Here is an 18,037-nt window from a genome sequence, read left to right on the forward strand (position 1 = left end):
ACATCCACTACCCTACCTTGTACCTCTTTTATTACCCCATCCATGTACAGATTGAACAACCATGGAGACATGACACATCCCTGTTTCAACCCAACTTTCAAAGAGAAAAATTCACTTAGTTCACCATCCACACGCACTGCAGCCTTTGCACCATCGTACATACTCTTCACAGCATTCAACAACTTCCCATCTACTCCATATATTCTTAACACTTTCCACAATCCTTGTCTATCCACCCTGTCATATGCTTTCTCCAAATACATGAAAGCCGCATACTACTTCTTTCCCTTCTCTAGAAACTTTTCCACTAAAGATCTAAGAATGAATATCTGATCTACACAACCTCTTCCCTTCCTAAAGCCTCCCTGTTCTTCTCCAACTAATTTCTCTGTTCTTTCTCTAACTCTGTCAATAAGTATCCTACCATACACTTTTCCTATTATACTAAGAAGACAAATGCCCCTATGATTACCACACACTTCTTTTTCCCCTTTTCCTTTGTACAAGGGAATAATTATACCTGACTTCCAATCCTCCGGGACTCTACCTTCCTCCCAGGCCAATCTGAACATCTTCCACATCCATTCTACTACTATCTCTCCCCCATGCTTCAGCATTTCACCACACACTCCATCAATTCCTGGGGCTTTCCCCGATTTAACTTTCTTCATTGCTTCCACAACTTCTATCCTACTGATTTCTTCCTGTCTTCTCACCTCCCTCCTTCTCCCAGCCATTCCCCAGCCAATTATACTCGCATTACTTCCATCCTCTACGTTCAACAATTCCTTAAAGTGTTCTCTCCATCTGCTCACTTTTTCTCCCTTCTCCACTAGTAATCTACCATTTTTATCTTTCACTCCCCTGCTAACTTCACTTCCACCCTGTCTTTACTCTTTTCACTTCTCTCCAGAACATTTTCTTACAGTCCCTCCACTTTACACTCAAATTCCTTCCAAATTCCTCATCCACTCTCTTCTTACTCTCTCTTACTAATCTTTTCACCTCTCTCTTTCTTTCTACATATAACTCTCTCTTCCGCCTCTCAACTTCTTTCACGCCCCTATTTCTCATCCATTTATTGTATGCTTTCTTCTTTTGTGCCACAGCCTGTTTCACCTTTTCAGTCCACCACGCTGTTCCTTGCACCCCCCTCCGTCTTCTCTTCCTTCCACACACCACATCACATGCTGCACATATTTCTTCTGTAAATATGCTACACACACCTTCCACGTTTCCCATCTGCTCCAATTCATATTTGCCCAATCGTTCCTCCACTTCTCTCTTATACGCTGCCTTTTTCTCATCCTCTTGTAATCTTTCCACTCTCCTTGCAACTACTCCTTCCTCTCGTCTTTCTCTTCTTCTATTCCTCCATCTTACTTAAATTCTAATTCTGGCCACCACCAAGTAGTGGTCAGAAAGTCCACTCCCCCAGCCTCTATACACTCTTGCATCCTTTACACATCTTCGCATCCTTTCATCCACACACACATAATCAATCATTGCCTTCCTTTCATTCAGTTCACCACCCACCCTTCTCATCACTCGCCATGTATACCTGTGGATCATTTTATGCCTGAAGAGGGTATTGGCTATCACCAACCCCCTCGCAGCACAAATGTCCACTAAAGCACTCCCATTCTCATTTATCTCAGCAGGCACACCCCACTCACCAACTATTCCATCCACCTTCACATTCCCAACTTTACCATTCATATCACCAATCAAAAACACTCTCTCATTCCTTCCAGACTTTTCCATGCACACTTCCACATTTGTCCAGAACTCTTCTCTCACTCTTCTAGCACGATCTTGCGTTGGTGCATACACACACACAATCTCCCACATTTGTATTCCAACTTTCAACTTTACCCACACAATCCTTGACCCAGCTGATCCATACTGTCTTATGCTCCTCTTCCATCTTTTACTCACAACTATACATACTCCTAAAATAACATTTTTAGTTATTTATCACCAGCGTTCTATTCATAATCCTTGGTAATCGTTAAGGAGACAGGACAACCTTATTTTGCATTTTTTCCTTGCTTTAGCCCTTCATGGAATTCTTCGAGTACTCTCGAATTTTGTGTTCAAGTTACAGTATTTTTCGTTTCTTTTAAATGTGGTAAAAAGTGCTTTAAGGGAAAGGGGGCGGTTGGTAGCCCTACATGACCAGTTGGTACGTCGGAAGTGCTCCCGTGGGAGTCACCTTGACTATTATCTGTCCAGACGTCAATCAGCACAAACACAAAATAATTACCCGTCATTTTTTTACATATCAGCACTTATTTGTAAGTATACTTTATATACTATTACAGTAATAAACTTTTCAATCAATACTTATGTTGTAAATATGATAGTTAGCGCTGGAGATGGATCAGGTTAGGTTAGGATAAAGTTGGTTAGGTTACCTTAAAACTGGTTAGGTTAGCTTAAAACAAGTTAGGATATATAAGGTTGGGTTGAATTACGAAAATTTGTTAGGTTTGGGTAAATAAGCACTGATTAAGGGCAATTTCGCTGAAAAATGGCGTTCTAAGACGGCGTTCGTCAGTCTTCGCGCACAGGTTTGGTTAGGTTAGCATAAAATTGGTTAGATTAGTCTAAAATAGGTTAGGTAAGGTTAGGAGAAATAAAGTTGGGTATTTACGAAAGTTTAGTTTAGGTTTGTTTAAGTAGGCGTGCAAGGGTAATTTCGATCATATATAGCACTCTAAGAGGGCGTCCATCTGTCTTCGTGCACCGCAAGATAATGGCTGTCCGTGAACAAGCACTGCTTTTTAATGTTCTCTTAGCATACCATGTAAAAACTGACAGCTTCAGACAAAGATAGTAGCGGGGACGGTACAGGGTGACATCATGATGCTGGTGCCAATGGTATTGCCTGTCCATGATGGACACTAACACTGTACTGGAAACCTAGTTTTTACTAGCCCAATCACGACTGTACTTGGGTAAGTGATGGTTTGGGCGCGATTTCGGGAACGACTGGGCAGAAACAACATCCACCGACCTGAACATTGATCCGGACAACTGCATATTTAAACTTTGAACACATATCAGGAAATGCGTTCTTATTTATCCACAAAGTGTTAATCATAGACGGTAATGCATTCAGCATTTACAACTCAAAATTACATAGGTTGTATCTCATCGTTTATCAAGACCCAACGTGCTTGCAAGCATCTGCCTTGGTCACTACGCTGCTCAATCTCTGGCAGCCTTCCTGTGAAGCCTGTTCAGTCCCATATCCCAAAGGCACATTCTACGACATCGTCCCTGTCTTTTTCGGTCTGCCTCTCGCAACCCTATTCCCGACATTCATGCTGTCCACATGCCCAAACCATCTCAACCTGTTCCTCGTCATCACAACACCAGTCCCATCTTTTCTCTCATCAATCGTACACCTAGCTACCCCAGGCCTCACATTCAAGGACGCACTACACATCTATCTAATCCTTGCCATTTCTGTATGTTTGAGACTATGAATATTCTCCACTGCCCTGGTCTCATTATACAGCATTATACTCCTAATACATGCTGCATGCAAAGATCCCCTAGCATGGGGGGAGAGCTCTCTCACTGTCAGAACAGGCAACAGCTCCCTGAACTTCCTCCAGGCACTCCTTACCCTGGCCACATAACATGTCACCGAACATGTTTTATGTAAAAAAGAATATATGTAATGGGGTCTATAAAAGCCCGCATTGCCCTGCGGCAAGTACTTCTAACTTGGAAGGGTGTGCCCCCAATTTGGTCATTAGATAATTTGTTGTAAGTGGTCAGCAAGGTACCAGGTTTTAGACTGATTCTTAACCTACTTGGGTTATGAAAGGGGAGATAAACTTCTTTGTTCTCATTAACCCAAACACACAGTGGTGCCTCTTGCTGGACACACTTACAACAAATTATCTGATAACTAAATTGTGGACACACCCCTTCCAAGTCAGAAGTACATGCCTATGGGCAATGCGGGCTTTTATAGACCCCATTCTATCTAGATAAATTTAATAATAATAATAATAATTCAACAAAGTTCGATTTGTTCTGTGTCTGTCTATTGCCAGACGCCTTAATCCCATATGGGGTGGCCACAAAAAAATCACCTCCATGTCACTCTGTTCCCCGCCATTTCACTGCCCTGCTCCCAACTCACACCCCCCTCTCTCATATACCTCTCCACTCCGTCTGTCCATCTCATCCTTGGCCTCCCCCTCCCTCTCTCCCCCTCCACCTCACATACACTCTCTTCATCAGTCTCTCACTCTCCATCCTCTCCACATGGCCAAACCTCAATGTGTTTCTCCTAATGCTTCCTATCACATCCACATCCACACCACAACGCTCCTTTACATCCTCATTTGTCAGCCTGTCTCTCCATGTGCTTCCACGTGCTCCTCTCAAATAACTCATTTTACACTGCTCTCACTCTTGACTTCTGTCCCTCCAACATGGTCCAAGCTTCACTTCCGTACATTCGAGATGGCATCACAACACTGTCATGTAGTAACTTTCACTTCCATGCTCACTTCCCTGTTTCTTATCACTGCTTTCAAGGAACCAGCAACCTTTCTTCCTTGTTGTACCCTTTCAAGCACTTCTCCCTCCAAACTTCCATCCTTACTCATCACACTACCCAAGTACTTAAATGTACTCACATTTTCCATTTCCTCATCATCCAACCTCGCTGTTCTATGTGAATTCAATATTAATTTCTTTCTATTCTTCCTGGATTGCTTCCAATCTTGTTTTCTTTGGCTTTGAATGTGCCATACTGATCTGCACACTGAAAAAGAGAAAAATATTGGAAGCATCCCACTCAGAAGTGGAAGGAATCACTCATCCCTAAGTTCACCCAGTATCTTCATGCCCATGAGCATGTCCACATTAAATGCTTGCTGGTGTGGGTGGGAATCTGAATCGTTGTAACCCATAAAAGTTTCTGCCTACATTCAATAGGGCCTACGGCCAGCAACTGCCCATACCAGCAAGTACTGTAATTGGTGTACATACAACCTAACTCTACCATAAAATACCTACTCTAACCCAACCAGGCAAATAGGATGAAAACTGGGCACTGTTCTCACCTGTGCAAGCACCTTTTCTTTGACACTTCCACCGGAAATCAAATTACAGAGATGTAACATCATTTAATCTGGCCAGCTGGCAGCCTAAATGAATCACATCATTAACTCAGCCAAGGAAGAGGTGTTAAATCACCAAATTCATTTAGAATATGACGTTAAACAATGTATGTGTTTTCAGTTGTATGTATGGAGAATGAAGACTGATGCAGGACTGTGGTTGTTTGGCCTGGCATCATATGCAGCAGTGTATGGTGCAGCCCATAATTCCCGACCTCACATTATAATCATTGTAGCTGATGATCTGGTAAGTGGATTTTATATTAATCTCTCTCTCTCTCTCTCTCTCTCTCTCTCTCTCTCTCTCTCTCTCCACCACAGCCAATCAAAACTCAAGCCAAACAGCATCCTTCATGAACCTTCACCAGATATTCATCCTTCAGAATCAGCCCTTTCCAGGGACACAAAGGCACCTACCCAGACTTTGATGTGGCCATCACCCTTCCCCAAATCAGCAAATACAACTTGCAAAAACACTAATCCACTAAGCTTACTGTCAAGCAATCTCTCACATCACAACACATTTATTTTGCTCATGCACCTCGCTTTCACAGCACAAACACTGCTTCATCGTAATAAGAGCAAAAGGTTACTGGGAGTGCCTGGTGTAATGAGGTCTGTAAATGCCCGCATTGGCCACTGGCAAAGTGGGGGATCATCTGTTTAGCTCAGTGGTAATGTGCAAGTGTTTCAAGCACAGAGGCCTGAGTTCGAATCTCAGCCAGACTAGTGATTAATTTGTTAAGCTTCATTTTAGTCATTACATTGGTCGGCAGTGGTGTGGGATGTGAGGCAAGGCTTGGTTGGTAATTTGATGTTATTCCTCAGTTAGCTGAGAGCATCACTGTCCTTCATCCCAGGGATGAGCTGTTCGGTGTGGTCCTCAGTGTCCCCAGTGGTGGCCTCCAGTGCTAGGCTACCAGGTGTGTTCGAAACTCACCAAATTAATCACCAAGGGGAGATAAGAGGGGTGCAATGGGGCTATAAATGCCCACAGACAATGTGGGGGATCCTCTGATTGGCTCAGTGGTAACGTGTGCACGTTTGGAGTACAGGGGCAACAGTTCGAATCTTGGCCAGACATGTGACTGATTTGTTAAGTTTCATTTCAGTCATTACACCGACTTAAGTGGCCAGTTTCATACAATCCACTGGAGTCACGACCAGATGAGCCTGGGGCCACAATAACATTAGTAACAACCTGGATAAACTAATTTATTTTGATTGTCTTAAGTGTTTCACAAGAAATTCTACTTTTCTGGTTTATTTTGTTGTGTTCAAAACTGAACTGCATTTTTTTTTTTTTTTTTTTTTTTTACTCCTGCAAAAATGGCAAATTTTACTGAAAACTGGCATCCTTTAACCTAACAACAATATAGAATCATATGGAATTACCTATCTTCACATTTCATACTTTGTTTTATTAGTTCTGTGATAGTTTTGAAGTAAGGAGAGCACTTTACATCAGGATTTTAGTTTAAACATTAATGCACAGCCCTGGGAAAAAGTTCGACAGTCTTCTGGCAGCACGTAACATGCCTTCCATATACAGTACAGTGTCTCATTTTTTCCCAAATGACAAAAAGTATGCTTCCATATACAGGGAGACCCTGAGATACAATACCCCTTGATGCAATACCTTGGCATAGCAATGGGTGTAGAAATTCCACCTTACTCTGCTGTATGATGACCAAGCCCAGGTATAATGTTTTTTTTGTTTTTTTTTTACCGATTTTGGTGATATATTTGAATTTTGTGTTTAGGTTGATTTATAAACTGTTTTTAGACTTAGATTAATGTGTTTTAGTCATACTTGGGGTGAACATCAACATTTTGGGGTACAGTTTACTTTGTTTGATTTTTTCCAGACATTTTTTATGATTTTCAGATTTTATTTTTGGGTTTAGGTGAGTTATAAACTGCTTTTAGGCTTAATTTAGCTTGTTTTAAAGCTATTTGGGGGTTTAGGTTAGCCAGAAACTTGATTGTGGACTCATTTGGGTGGGTTGAGGACTTGGTTGTGGGGAAACCCAGGGCTCCAAAACGCACCCCTATACTTCACGTTAAATCTACCTCGAGATACGATACCCTGCCTAGCAATGGGTTTTTACTTAACCAACTGCATCTTTAAACCGGGGTATGCCCAACTGCATCGTTAAACTGGGATATGCCTGTCCTCTTCTGTTATGTACCTGAAATTCTATCAATCTATCTATCTATTGACAGACGCCTCAATCCCGTAAGGGGTGGCCACAAACAAATTACTGTACCTCCATGTTGCCCTGTCCCCCATCATTTCACTGCCCTTCTCCCAGCCAAAACCCCTCCCCTCTATCATATACCTCTCCACCCCATCCTTTCATCTCATCCTCAGCCTCCCCCTCCCTCTCCCTCCCCCACCACCTCACTCACATACACTCTCCTTGTTAGTCTCTCACTCTCCATCCTTTCCACCACCTCAGTATGTTTCTCCTAACACTTTCTATCACATCCACATCCACACCACAACGCTCCTTCACTTCCTCATTTGTCAGTCTGTCTCACCATGTAACTTTACATGCTCCTCTCAAATAACTAATTTCCACTGCTTTCACACTTGACTTGTGTCCTTCCAACAAGGTCCAAGTTTCACTTCCATACATTACAGCTGATATCACAGTGCTATCATGCAGTGACTTTTTTTTTTACTTCCATGCTTATTTTCCTGTTTCATATCACTGCTTTCAAAGAACTAGCAACCTTTCTTCCTTGTTGCACCCTTTCAAGCACTTGATCCTCCAAACTTCCATCCTTACTCATCACACTTCCCAGGTACTTAAATTCACTCACAGTTTCCATTTCCTCATCATCCAACCTCATTGTACATTCAGTGACTTCATTTCTCTCAAAGACCATAACTTTACTCTTCCCTACATTCACCTTTGGTTTCTGTTTCTTACAAACTTTCCCAAGCTCAGTCACTAAACCTTGCAGTTTCCCTTTGTCCTCACTTAACAAAACTATCATCTGCAAACAACAGTACAAGAAGTTTCCATACACTACCCTTTCTCATTAGTGCTGCTCAAACATCCACTGCCATACCTTGTACCTCTTTTATAACCCCATCCATGTACAGACTCAACAACGATGGAGACGACACATCCCTGTTTCAATCCAACATGCAGATAAAGAGATTCACTCAGTTCACTATCCAGACACACTGTAGTCTTAGCACCCTTATACATACTCTTCACAGCATTCAACAACTTTCCATTTACCCCATATATTCTTCCATCCATCCATCATCCAATCCTACGTCGCCCCATGAGGAGTGTAGGAGCCCGGGGCTAGGCAGTTGGACCTGACATTTAAGATGAGAGTGACTAGCCTCACTCTTCCCTGAGTGGCATTACGTGAGCAATAAACCCCAACCACTCCTTGGATATAAACCTTCACCGGCTCAATCCAACTGGAGTGCAATAATTACCCACTAAACCACCAGGTGCCAAAATTTGGTTATATGGTTACCACCCAGCATAGTAAATGGTTTCCTGGTGTACAGGAAACCATTTGGCTCGTCACTCATATATTCTTAATACAGTATATTCCACATTCCTTGTCTCTCTACTCTGTCATATGCTTTCTCCAAATCCATGAAGGCCACATACAACTTCTTTCATCCATCATCCAATCCTATGCTGTCCCATGAGGAGCATAGGAGCCTGGGGCTAGGCAAGTTGGTCCTGACATTTAAGATGAGAGTGACCAGCTTCACTCATCCTTGAGTTGCCTTACGTGATCAATAAACCCAAACTGCCCCTTGGATATACAGTACGTTTGCATTATTCGATGATTTACTATACTGTTTAATACTTTACTAATATTATTGACTTGAACTGATAGGTATTGTGCAATGTGTAACTGTGGATGGTTATGCCTAAGGTGTAGTTTGGACTCTGTTGGCCTTGCATGGTGTGTGAATGAATGGATAATCTCACCGGATTTTTTCTTGCTCTAGGGACCCCACCTCATCTCATCCTTGGACGAGAGAAGAGGTTGGGAAGGTGATGAGTAACTTTATTAAAACTGCTTATTAATTTTCAGGGCTTCAATGATGTGGGGTTTCATGGATCTACACAAATTCCTACTCCTAATATAGATGCCTTGGCATACTCTGGAGTCATATTAAACAACTACTATGTCCAACCAATATGTACACCATCAAGGAGTGCTCTTTTGACTGGAAAACACCCAATACATACAGGTGAGTTCAACAACTGAGAAAACACATTTATTTTTCTGTTATATCATCATCATCATCATCATCAAGATCACTTTTGGTTTTGTGCCTGTTTTCCATGCACAGTCAGCTCACCCATAACATGGCTTATAGGTTAATATCATGAACAGAAAACTCTGCATTATGGGAGATACAGAGCCTATGGGAAAAACAGCTTATGGTTGACACCCTCCCCTTAGTCACCCCTAATGACCCAAAAGAGTGCCCTTGCCACCTGAAACTGACCTTATATGTACCAAACAATAATAAACACAATTAAATACACACTGTACTGTAACTAACCTTAAGTGTGAAAGTAGCCCAAAGCATCACCCAAACCACACCATCACCCACCACACCATTATCCAGACCATCACCCACACCACACCATTATCCAGACCATCATCCACACCACACCATTATCCAGACCATCAGCCACACCACACCATTATCCAGACCATCACCCACACCACACCATTATCCAGACCATCACCCACACCACACCGTTATCCAGACCATCACCCACACCACACCATTATCCAGACCATCACCCCATACCATTATCGATGAACATAGCCAAGGGGTTAGATTAGATGGAGAAAGATCGTAGGTGTATCGTGATGAATGACTGCACCAGTATCACTAGTCGAGTGTGTGGGATGCTGCGAGTAACATGGTGCATCGTCAAGTAGGGTAAAAGGAAGCTCTCTCTCTCTCACCTTCCTGCTCTAATGTATTCTTTTATCTTAAGTGAGGTGAGTTACAGTTGCTTCATAGGATTACGGGGTTTCATTGTACAATGTTATACGAAGACCTGACAGTGTAATGTAATGTAACGTAGCGTGATGGCAAGCCACCTAGCTGTCCTACTCCAACCCCTTCTCTCCTTCTTTGCTTTCCTCTCCAATTTCCCAGTCTATATATACCGACCAGTGCATAGGTGTATCTTCGTCTGGTACCTTTCCACAGGTAGTTTTCCATGATGTAAGATAACTGGCTCAAGTTGGTTATGCTGCATGCTTATGACATATCTGTATTGTCTGGCTTAAAGAGTTTGTGATACATCGATGTTCTTGAGCACAAATATGTGTTCGACTTTCCTCATACATCAGACATGACTTACTGTGTAAGTGTTACTCATGCCAATACCTATTTTTTTAATTTCTATAACTATTACATATTGTCATAACATATTAAAGCTTACACCATCACTGACATCTTCATCCACACCACACCCTTACTCAGACCATCACCCCACACTATCACTGACACCTTCACCCTGACCACACCATTATCCAGACTCTTACCCCACACCATCACCAACACCATTACCCCACACCATTACCCATACCATTGCCCCATGCTATCACCCACACCAGTGAGCCTCTGAGTAGTCACTCAGCCTCTACTGTGGCAGGTATGTCCATACAGCGACAGAATATGCCGTATTTTGCCATGATTGGGCTTGCCTCCCACACTGTGGTGGATCAGATCTCACCGTGACAACTCTGGGGAACTAACCATGTGTCTACCACATTACAGGCAATCAGTGTTATAGGAGAGCACTTTATAGATGAGCTGACTGTAGCATGGGTCAAATGCCTTCACCTGAGCATGCCTCCACTGTGCTCTGTTCTGTGCCAACTCTCTGTATGTGCTTTAGTGGGCTGAGGGTAGGGTATATGAGGAGACAGTGTTGGTATCCAGAATCAGGCAGGTGTGGGTGGGTTCAGGTCAGATTACCAGTAGACTGGGCAGTTAAACAGTGGTAGATAGTAGGCTGACAATCCATTCTGTATTCTTATAGTGTTCAAACATCTAAAACCTCCCTCATCAGTCACTAATCTAGAGTCCACACAGATTAACTCAAATGACTGCCATCTACCCTGCCCCTCTACTCTAACTTGCAGTCTTCTTTCCACCCCCTATTTATACCTGTGTATCAGTTTCTAATTATATATAAAAACAATTTGCTAATGGGAAATGTTATTATTAAATCTAGTTTTCTTAATATTCTGGTCCTGGAGAGGGATGCCTTCATGTGGTGACACTACAGGTCCTCCCCCACTTACGAATGGGTTATGTTCCGAAAAACTGCTCGTAAGTCGAAAATGCATTAATACTTTACACCTAACCAACCAAACATTAGCCAAGCCTACCAAGCTATTCAAACATGCTTAGAACACTTACACTAGCCCACAGTTGGGCAAAATCATTAACACAAAGCCAATTTTATAATCTATCTATCTATCCATTGCCAGACGCCTCAATCCCGTTTGGGGTGGCCACAAACAAATCGCCTCCAAGTCGCCCTGTCCCCCGCCATTTTACTGCCCTGCTCCCAACTGACACCCCCCTCTCTCATATACCTCTCCACCCCATCCCTCCATCTCATCCTCGGCCTCCCCCTCCCTCTTCCCCCCTCCACCTCACTCACATACACTCTCTTCGTCAGTCTTTCACCCTCCATCCTCTCCACATGGCCAAACCACCTCAGTGTGTTCCTCATAACGCTTCCTATCACATCCACATCCACACCACAACGCACCTTTATATCCTCATTCGTCAGCCTGTCTCTCCATGTGACTCCACAGGCTCCTCTTAAATAACTCATTTCCACTTCTCTCACTCTTGACTTGTGTCCTTCCAACAACGTCCAAGCTTCACTTCCATACGTTAGAGTTGGTATCACAATACTGTCATGTAGTAACTTTTTCACTTCCATGCTCACTTCCCTGTTTCTTATCACTGCTTTCAAAGAACCAGCAACCTTTCTTCCCTGCTGTACCCTTTCAAGCACTTCACCCTCCAAACCTCCATCCTTACTCATCACACTACCCAAGTACTTAAACGTACTCACATTTTCCAATTCCTCGCCATCCAACCTCGCTGTACGTTCACTGACTTCACCTCTCTCAAAGACCATCACTTTACTCTTCCCTACATTCACCTTTAGATTCCATTTCTTACACACTCTCCCAAACTCATCCACCAAGCCTTGCAGTTCCCCTTCGTCTTCACTCAACAACACAGTATCATCTGCAAACAACAGTACAGGGAGTTTCCAAACACTGTCCTCTCTCACCATGGCCACTCTAACATCCACTACCCTACCTTGTACCTCTTTTATTACCCCATCCATGTACAGATTGAACAACCATGGCGACATGACACATCCCTGTTTCACTCCAACTTTCAAAGAGAAAAATTCACTTAGTTCACCATCCACACGCACAGCAGCCTTCGCACCATCATACATACTCTTCACAGCATTCAACAACTTCCCATCAACTCCATATATTCTTAATACTTTCCACAATCCTTGTCTATCCACCCTGTCATATGCTTTCTCCAAATCCATGAAAGCCGCATACAACTTCTTTCCCTTCTGTAGAAACTTTTCCACTAAAGATCTAAGAATGAATATCTGATCTACACACCCTCTTCCCTTCCTAAAGCCTCCCTGTTCTTCTCCAACCAATTTCTCTGTTCTTTCTCTAACTCTGTCAATAAGTATCCTACCATACACTTTTCCTATTATACTAAGAAGACAAATGCCCCTATGATTACCACACACTTCTTTTTCCCCTTTTCCTTTGTACAAGGGAATAATTATACCTGACTTCCAATCCTCCAGGACTCTACCTTCCTCCCAGGCCAATCTGCACATCTTCCACATCCATTCTACTACTATCTCTCCCCCATGCTTCAGCATTTCACCACACACTCCATCAATTCCTGGGGCTTTCCCAAATTTAACTTTCTTCATTGCTTCCACAACTTCTATCCTACTGATTTCTTCCTGTCTTCTCACCACCCTCCTTCTCCCAGCCATTCCCCAGTCACTTATACTCGCATTACTTCCATCCTCTACGTTCAACAATTCCCTAAAGTGTTCTCTCCATCTGCTCACTTTTTCTCCCTTCTCCACTAGTAATCTACCATATTTACCTTTCACTCCCCTGCTAACTTCACTTCCACCCTGTCTTACTCTTTTCACCTCTTTCCAGAACATTTTCTTACAGTCCCTCCACTTTACACTCAAATTCCTTCCAAATTCCTCATCCACTCTCTTCTTACTCTCTTTTACTAATCTTTTCACCTCTCTCTTCCTTTCTACATATAACTCTTTCTTCTGCCTCTCAACTTCTTCCACGCCCCTATTTCTCATCCATTCATTGTATGCTTTCTTCTTTTGTTCCACAGCCTGTCTCACCTCTTCAGTCCACCACGCTGTTCCTTGCACCTCCCTCCGTCTTCTCTTCCTTCCACACACCACACCACATGCTGCACATATTTCTTCTGTAAATATCCTACACACACCTTCCACGTCTCCCATCTGCTCCAATTCATATTTGCCCAATCGTTCCTCCACTTCCCTCTTATACTCTGCCTTTTTCTCATCCTCTTGTAACCTTTCCACTTTCCTTGCAACTACTCCTTCCTCTCGTCTTTCACTTCTATTCCTCCATCTTACTTGAATCCTAATTCTGGCCACCACCAAGTAGTGGTCAGAAAGTCCACTCCCCCAACCTCTATAAGCTCTTGCATCCATTACACATCTTCGCATCCTTTCATCCACACACACAATCAATCATTGCCTTCCTTTCATTCAGTTCACCACCCACCCTTCTCATCACTCGCCATGTATACCTGTGGATCATTTTATGTGGATCATTTTATTTTATAATAAAGTGTTGAATATCTCATATAATTCCATGTAATTTATTGAATATTTTACTGAAAGTACAAATCTATAAGTGCAAAAATTTGTAAGTCGACCATTCGTAAGTGGGGGAGGACTTGTATATATATAGCTGAGCAATTATACAAATGTTCCTCCATTCCCTTCGTATCCCACAAAAGGAGAATGGTGGACTACTAGAGAAGGGCAGCTTTAGCCAGTGGTCCACTAGGTTCACATTTCAGATGAACCTGATGCCACTGCCACAACCACTACCACTCATTATATTCCCTTACTAATGGGGCCTTTTTTTGTTTGTAGGTCTTAATCATGATGTTATCTATGGGCCTCAACCCTATGGTATTCCTCTTGAGGTGAAGTTGCTTCCCCAGCACTTGGTCAGGTTGGGTTACACTACAAAGCATGTGGGCAAGTGGCATCTGGGCATGGCAATAAAAGAATTAACTCCTACATACCGAGGCTTCATGTCTCACATGGGATACTGGGCAGGACACCAAGACTATTACGATCACACCTCTGAGGAAGCGGTACGGTCTCCTTTTATTACTTTCTTTCGAAGTACTGGTGTGCTGTTAATCCCTTCAGTCCAGTAATGTACTTTTCATTATATTCTTGGCATTTCCCACTGAGCCCTATAGCATGAAGAGGCTTTCTCAAGGGCAGCGCCGCATTGTTTGTGTGCCTGCCTCCAGGGGCACAGGACGGCGTTGATGATGTTTATGCCTTACCGCTGACGCCCACACCTTTTGAAATCAGCCAATTAATTCAGAAAATATAGTGCCATGGTCCACTGCACAGCTAAAATATAGTGCCATGGCACACTGCTCAGCTTATGTAAACAACGGGAAAACAGAAACAGAAAGCTAAGAACAGTGTTCCTATTGCATTATTATGATGGAGGCGACAAGTGCGGATGTTTCAATGTTGCAGCCAAAGTTACACACTCGCTTTGGAGATAGCCTCTCTATACTATAGACCTCAGTGGTATTTCCAGATAACTTTATACACCTCTGGGTATAATTTTTAAACTGGAAAGTCCATACTGTATGTAGCCTGCATTAAGTCTTCAATGCAAGAGGTCTCCCCAAAGCTGAATAAAATAATCTGGAGGTAGAAAGCACAAACCAGTAAAACATCACCAGACTGAAGGGATTAACAATTGTAAGGGTGTATTATCATTTACTCTTCCTTGGAATTACAGCATATTTTGTGTAATTATTTCAAGATAATGAATGATTCATTCCTGCCTGAAGGTAACAGCTGTTCCAATTGATCCTGTATAGTGCAGCTGAGCGTCACAGATCAGGACTCACTGGGATTAAGGAATACAATCACTACTATTCATAGGCACTGCAAGATTTTTTTTTTTTTTTTTTTTTTAGCAGGTTCATTACAAGCATCACAATGCACAGCTTGTATTTCATTCATGATGGGTCACAAAATCTAATTCTGAATATTAAATACTCAGCCTTACACTGTACTGTACCTACTTTCTTGACACACTTTATTCATGGGATGGGGAGGAGAGGTATGAGAGAGACAGGTGTGAGTTAAGAGATGGTGGAGGACAGAGTGACATGGAGGTGATTTGTCTGTGACCACTTCTAGGTTTAAGACATCTGACTATGAATAGATATACTGACAGACTTTGCTCATAGTATCATTAATTTCTCCCATCTTTTCATTTTAGGGTTGCAGCACTCAACAATAGGTGGGCCACACCCATATGGCTTGTCCCTTTCGGAGACCATTCTCCCAAGTCACTTGGCCTCCTTGGGATATGTTAATCACCATGTTGGCAAATGGCACCTTGGGTTCTTCAAGGAGGCTTACACTCCATTATATAAGGGTTTTCATACTCATTTTGGATACTGGAGTGGCCGCATTGACTATTTTGACCATACAGCCTTTGAACAAGTATGTTAGTTGATCTCATTTTGTTGCTCTTATTGTGACCCCAGGGTCATCTAAATGTGAACCTGGTGGACTGCAAGCTGAAACTGTCCTTCTCTTGCAGTCCACCACTCTCCTTTCAGTGGCAAAGGAGGGACCTGAGGGATGGTTGTATAACCAGACAGCAGAACTGCCTGGTTATACACTATTGCTGCTACCACATAATGGCATCCCTCCCCAACACCCATCTTATTTTACCTAGTGGTGTTTTGTAGATCGAACTGTTGTTAGTGTTTTTAGTTTTAACTGTAATTGTTGCTTTTGTATTTGATTATATATTCACGAACTTATTGGACAGCAAGCGTGAACTAATGTTTTGCTTTAATGAGTTCTGTGTGGCATTACACAGAACTCATTAAAGCAAAACATTAGGAAGTGATGGAGTGGTGTGATGTTGATGTGATTGAAAGTATTAAGAAAAATACTTTGAGATGGTTTGTCCATGTAAAGAGGATGAAGAATGAGAGACTGACTAGAAGAGTATGTGAGTTAGGTCAAGGGGTCGTGAGCTGGAGGGAGGGCATCCAGATGACAGGGGACAGAGCAATGAGGAGGCGATTAGTTTATGGCCATCCATTTTGAAATTAAGGTGTCACAGTAAATGATTTTCGTGTGTACCGGTAGCTAGATTTATTACACATGCATGTAGTGAATGTTTATGAATAATTCAGTTAACATGATGTGAACATGAGTCCACTGAATCTTGATCATAATCATGAGTTTCACAAAATTACATTAATTCATCATCATGACCTTCATTCCCTTCTTAAGATGGGATCATGTAGGATCCAGAAACAAGGAAGGAGTATAAAAGTGGGAGAACTATCCACATCACTGCCAGGGAAATGAGCTAGACAGTCATTCAGACATCATTCAGATCCATGGACTTCTGGTTTTGCCTCATAGACATTACCATCAGCTTATTTTTTTCCATGTGGAGAGGATGGAGGGTGAAAGACTGACGAAGAGAGTGTATGTGAGTGAGGTGGAGGGGGGAAGAGGGAGGGGGAGGCCGAGGATGAGATGGAGGGATGGGGTGGAGAGGTATATGAGAGAGGGGGGTGTGAGTTGGGAGCAGGGCAATGAAATGACAGGGGACAGGGCGATTTGTTTGTGGCCATCCCAAACGGGATTGAGGTGTCTGGCAATAGATAGATATATAGATAGATACATTTCACAAATGCCTGCCAGACATTCATTCCATATTAATTCTTTAACAAAAATAGCGTCACAGAGGTTAGGTGTACTGAATCAACTCTGTATATTTCTTAACCTCACACAGTTGCTGACATACTGAAGAGGCATTATTTTCTTATTTTCCCATGTATCGAGTATGGCTCGTGTGTTAAGAGGGGAGAAGGGGGGAAGGGATGCTTACTGCATACAGCATTTCAAACAATCGTCTCACCAACTCTCCTCCTCTAACCAACTCCCTTCAGCCACTCTCATACTTGAACCTCAATTCAGCATATGGCCAAAGCTGAATTTGCTGAGCCCGACCTATATAAGTGATGTCTGCCTGGACTCGAAACATTCCCATATCAAACTGCAAAGTCCAATTTGAGTCTTGTTCTAGAATTTTGATCCTAGTATAATAAACTGTTAACTATAAATGGTTATAGATTTGTATTTAATATTTATGAATACTGATGTGTATAAACAGAAGGGTGATGCCCTGGAAAGAGGAAATTATAGAGGTATAAAGCTTTTAGATCAGATAATGAAGGTAATGGAGAGAGTTTTAGAAGGTATGATTAGAGAAAGAGTGAATATTGATGAGATGCAGTTTGGGTTTATGCCAGGTAGGGGGACCACTGATGCCATATTCATTGTTTGACAGCTTCAGGAAAAATATATTGGTAGGAGAAGGGATCTTTATTTTGTTTTTGTTGATTTGGAAAAGGCCTTTGACAGAGTCCCTAGAGAGGTGGTGAAGTGGGCAATGAGAAAGCTTGGCTTGGAGGAGTGGCT

At 42.5% G+C, this 18,037-nt stretch overlaps 1 protein-coding gene across 2 annotated transcripts in view; it reads left to right on the top strand.

Annotated features, from left to right (window-relative positions):
• Positions 1 to 2,204: 2,204 nt before the first annotated feature.
• LOC145411888 (arylsulfatase B) overlaps positions 2,205 to 18,037 on the top strand; it is a 41,953-nt gene continuing 26,120 nt past the window's right edge. Inside the window, exons 1-4 of one of the 2 annotated variants that reach the window (XM_080281853.1) lie at positions 2,205 to 2,297; positions 5,272 to 5,397; positions 9,234 to 9,393; positions 14,414 to 14,640. In XM_080281853.1, the coding sequence (XP_080137979.1) occupies positions 5,287 to 5,397; positions 9,234 to 9,393; positions 14,414 to 14,640 (498 nt within the window). In that variant the 5' untranslated portion in view covers positions 2,205 to 2,297; positions 5,272 to 5,286. Of the gene's footprint in view, positions 2,298 to 3,022; positions 3,112 to 5,271; positions 5,398 to 9,233; positions 9,394 to 14,413; positions 14,641 to 18,037 lie in introns of those variants that run through there. The other variant, XM_080281852.1, reaches the window with a different exon arrangement.

The sequence above is a fragment of the Coenobita brevimanus genome, chromosome 91, assembly GCF_032717465.1.
Source record: "Coenobita brevimanus isolate Jiangsu-jjx chromosome 91, ASM3271746v2, whole genome shotgun sequence".
Taxonomy (NCBI): Eukaryota; Metazoa; Arthropoda; class Malacostraca; order Decapoda; family Coenobitidae; genus Coenobita; species Coenobita brevimanus.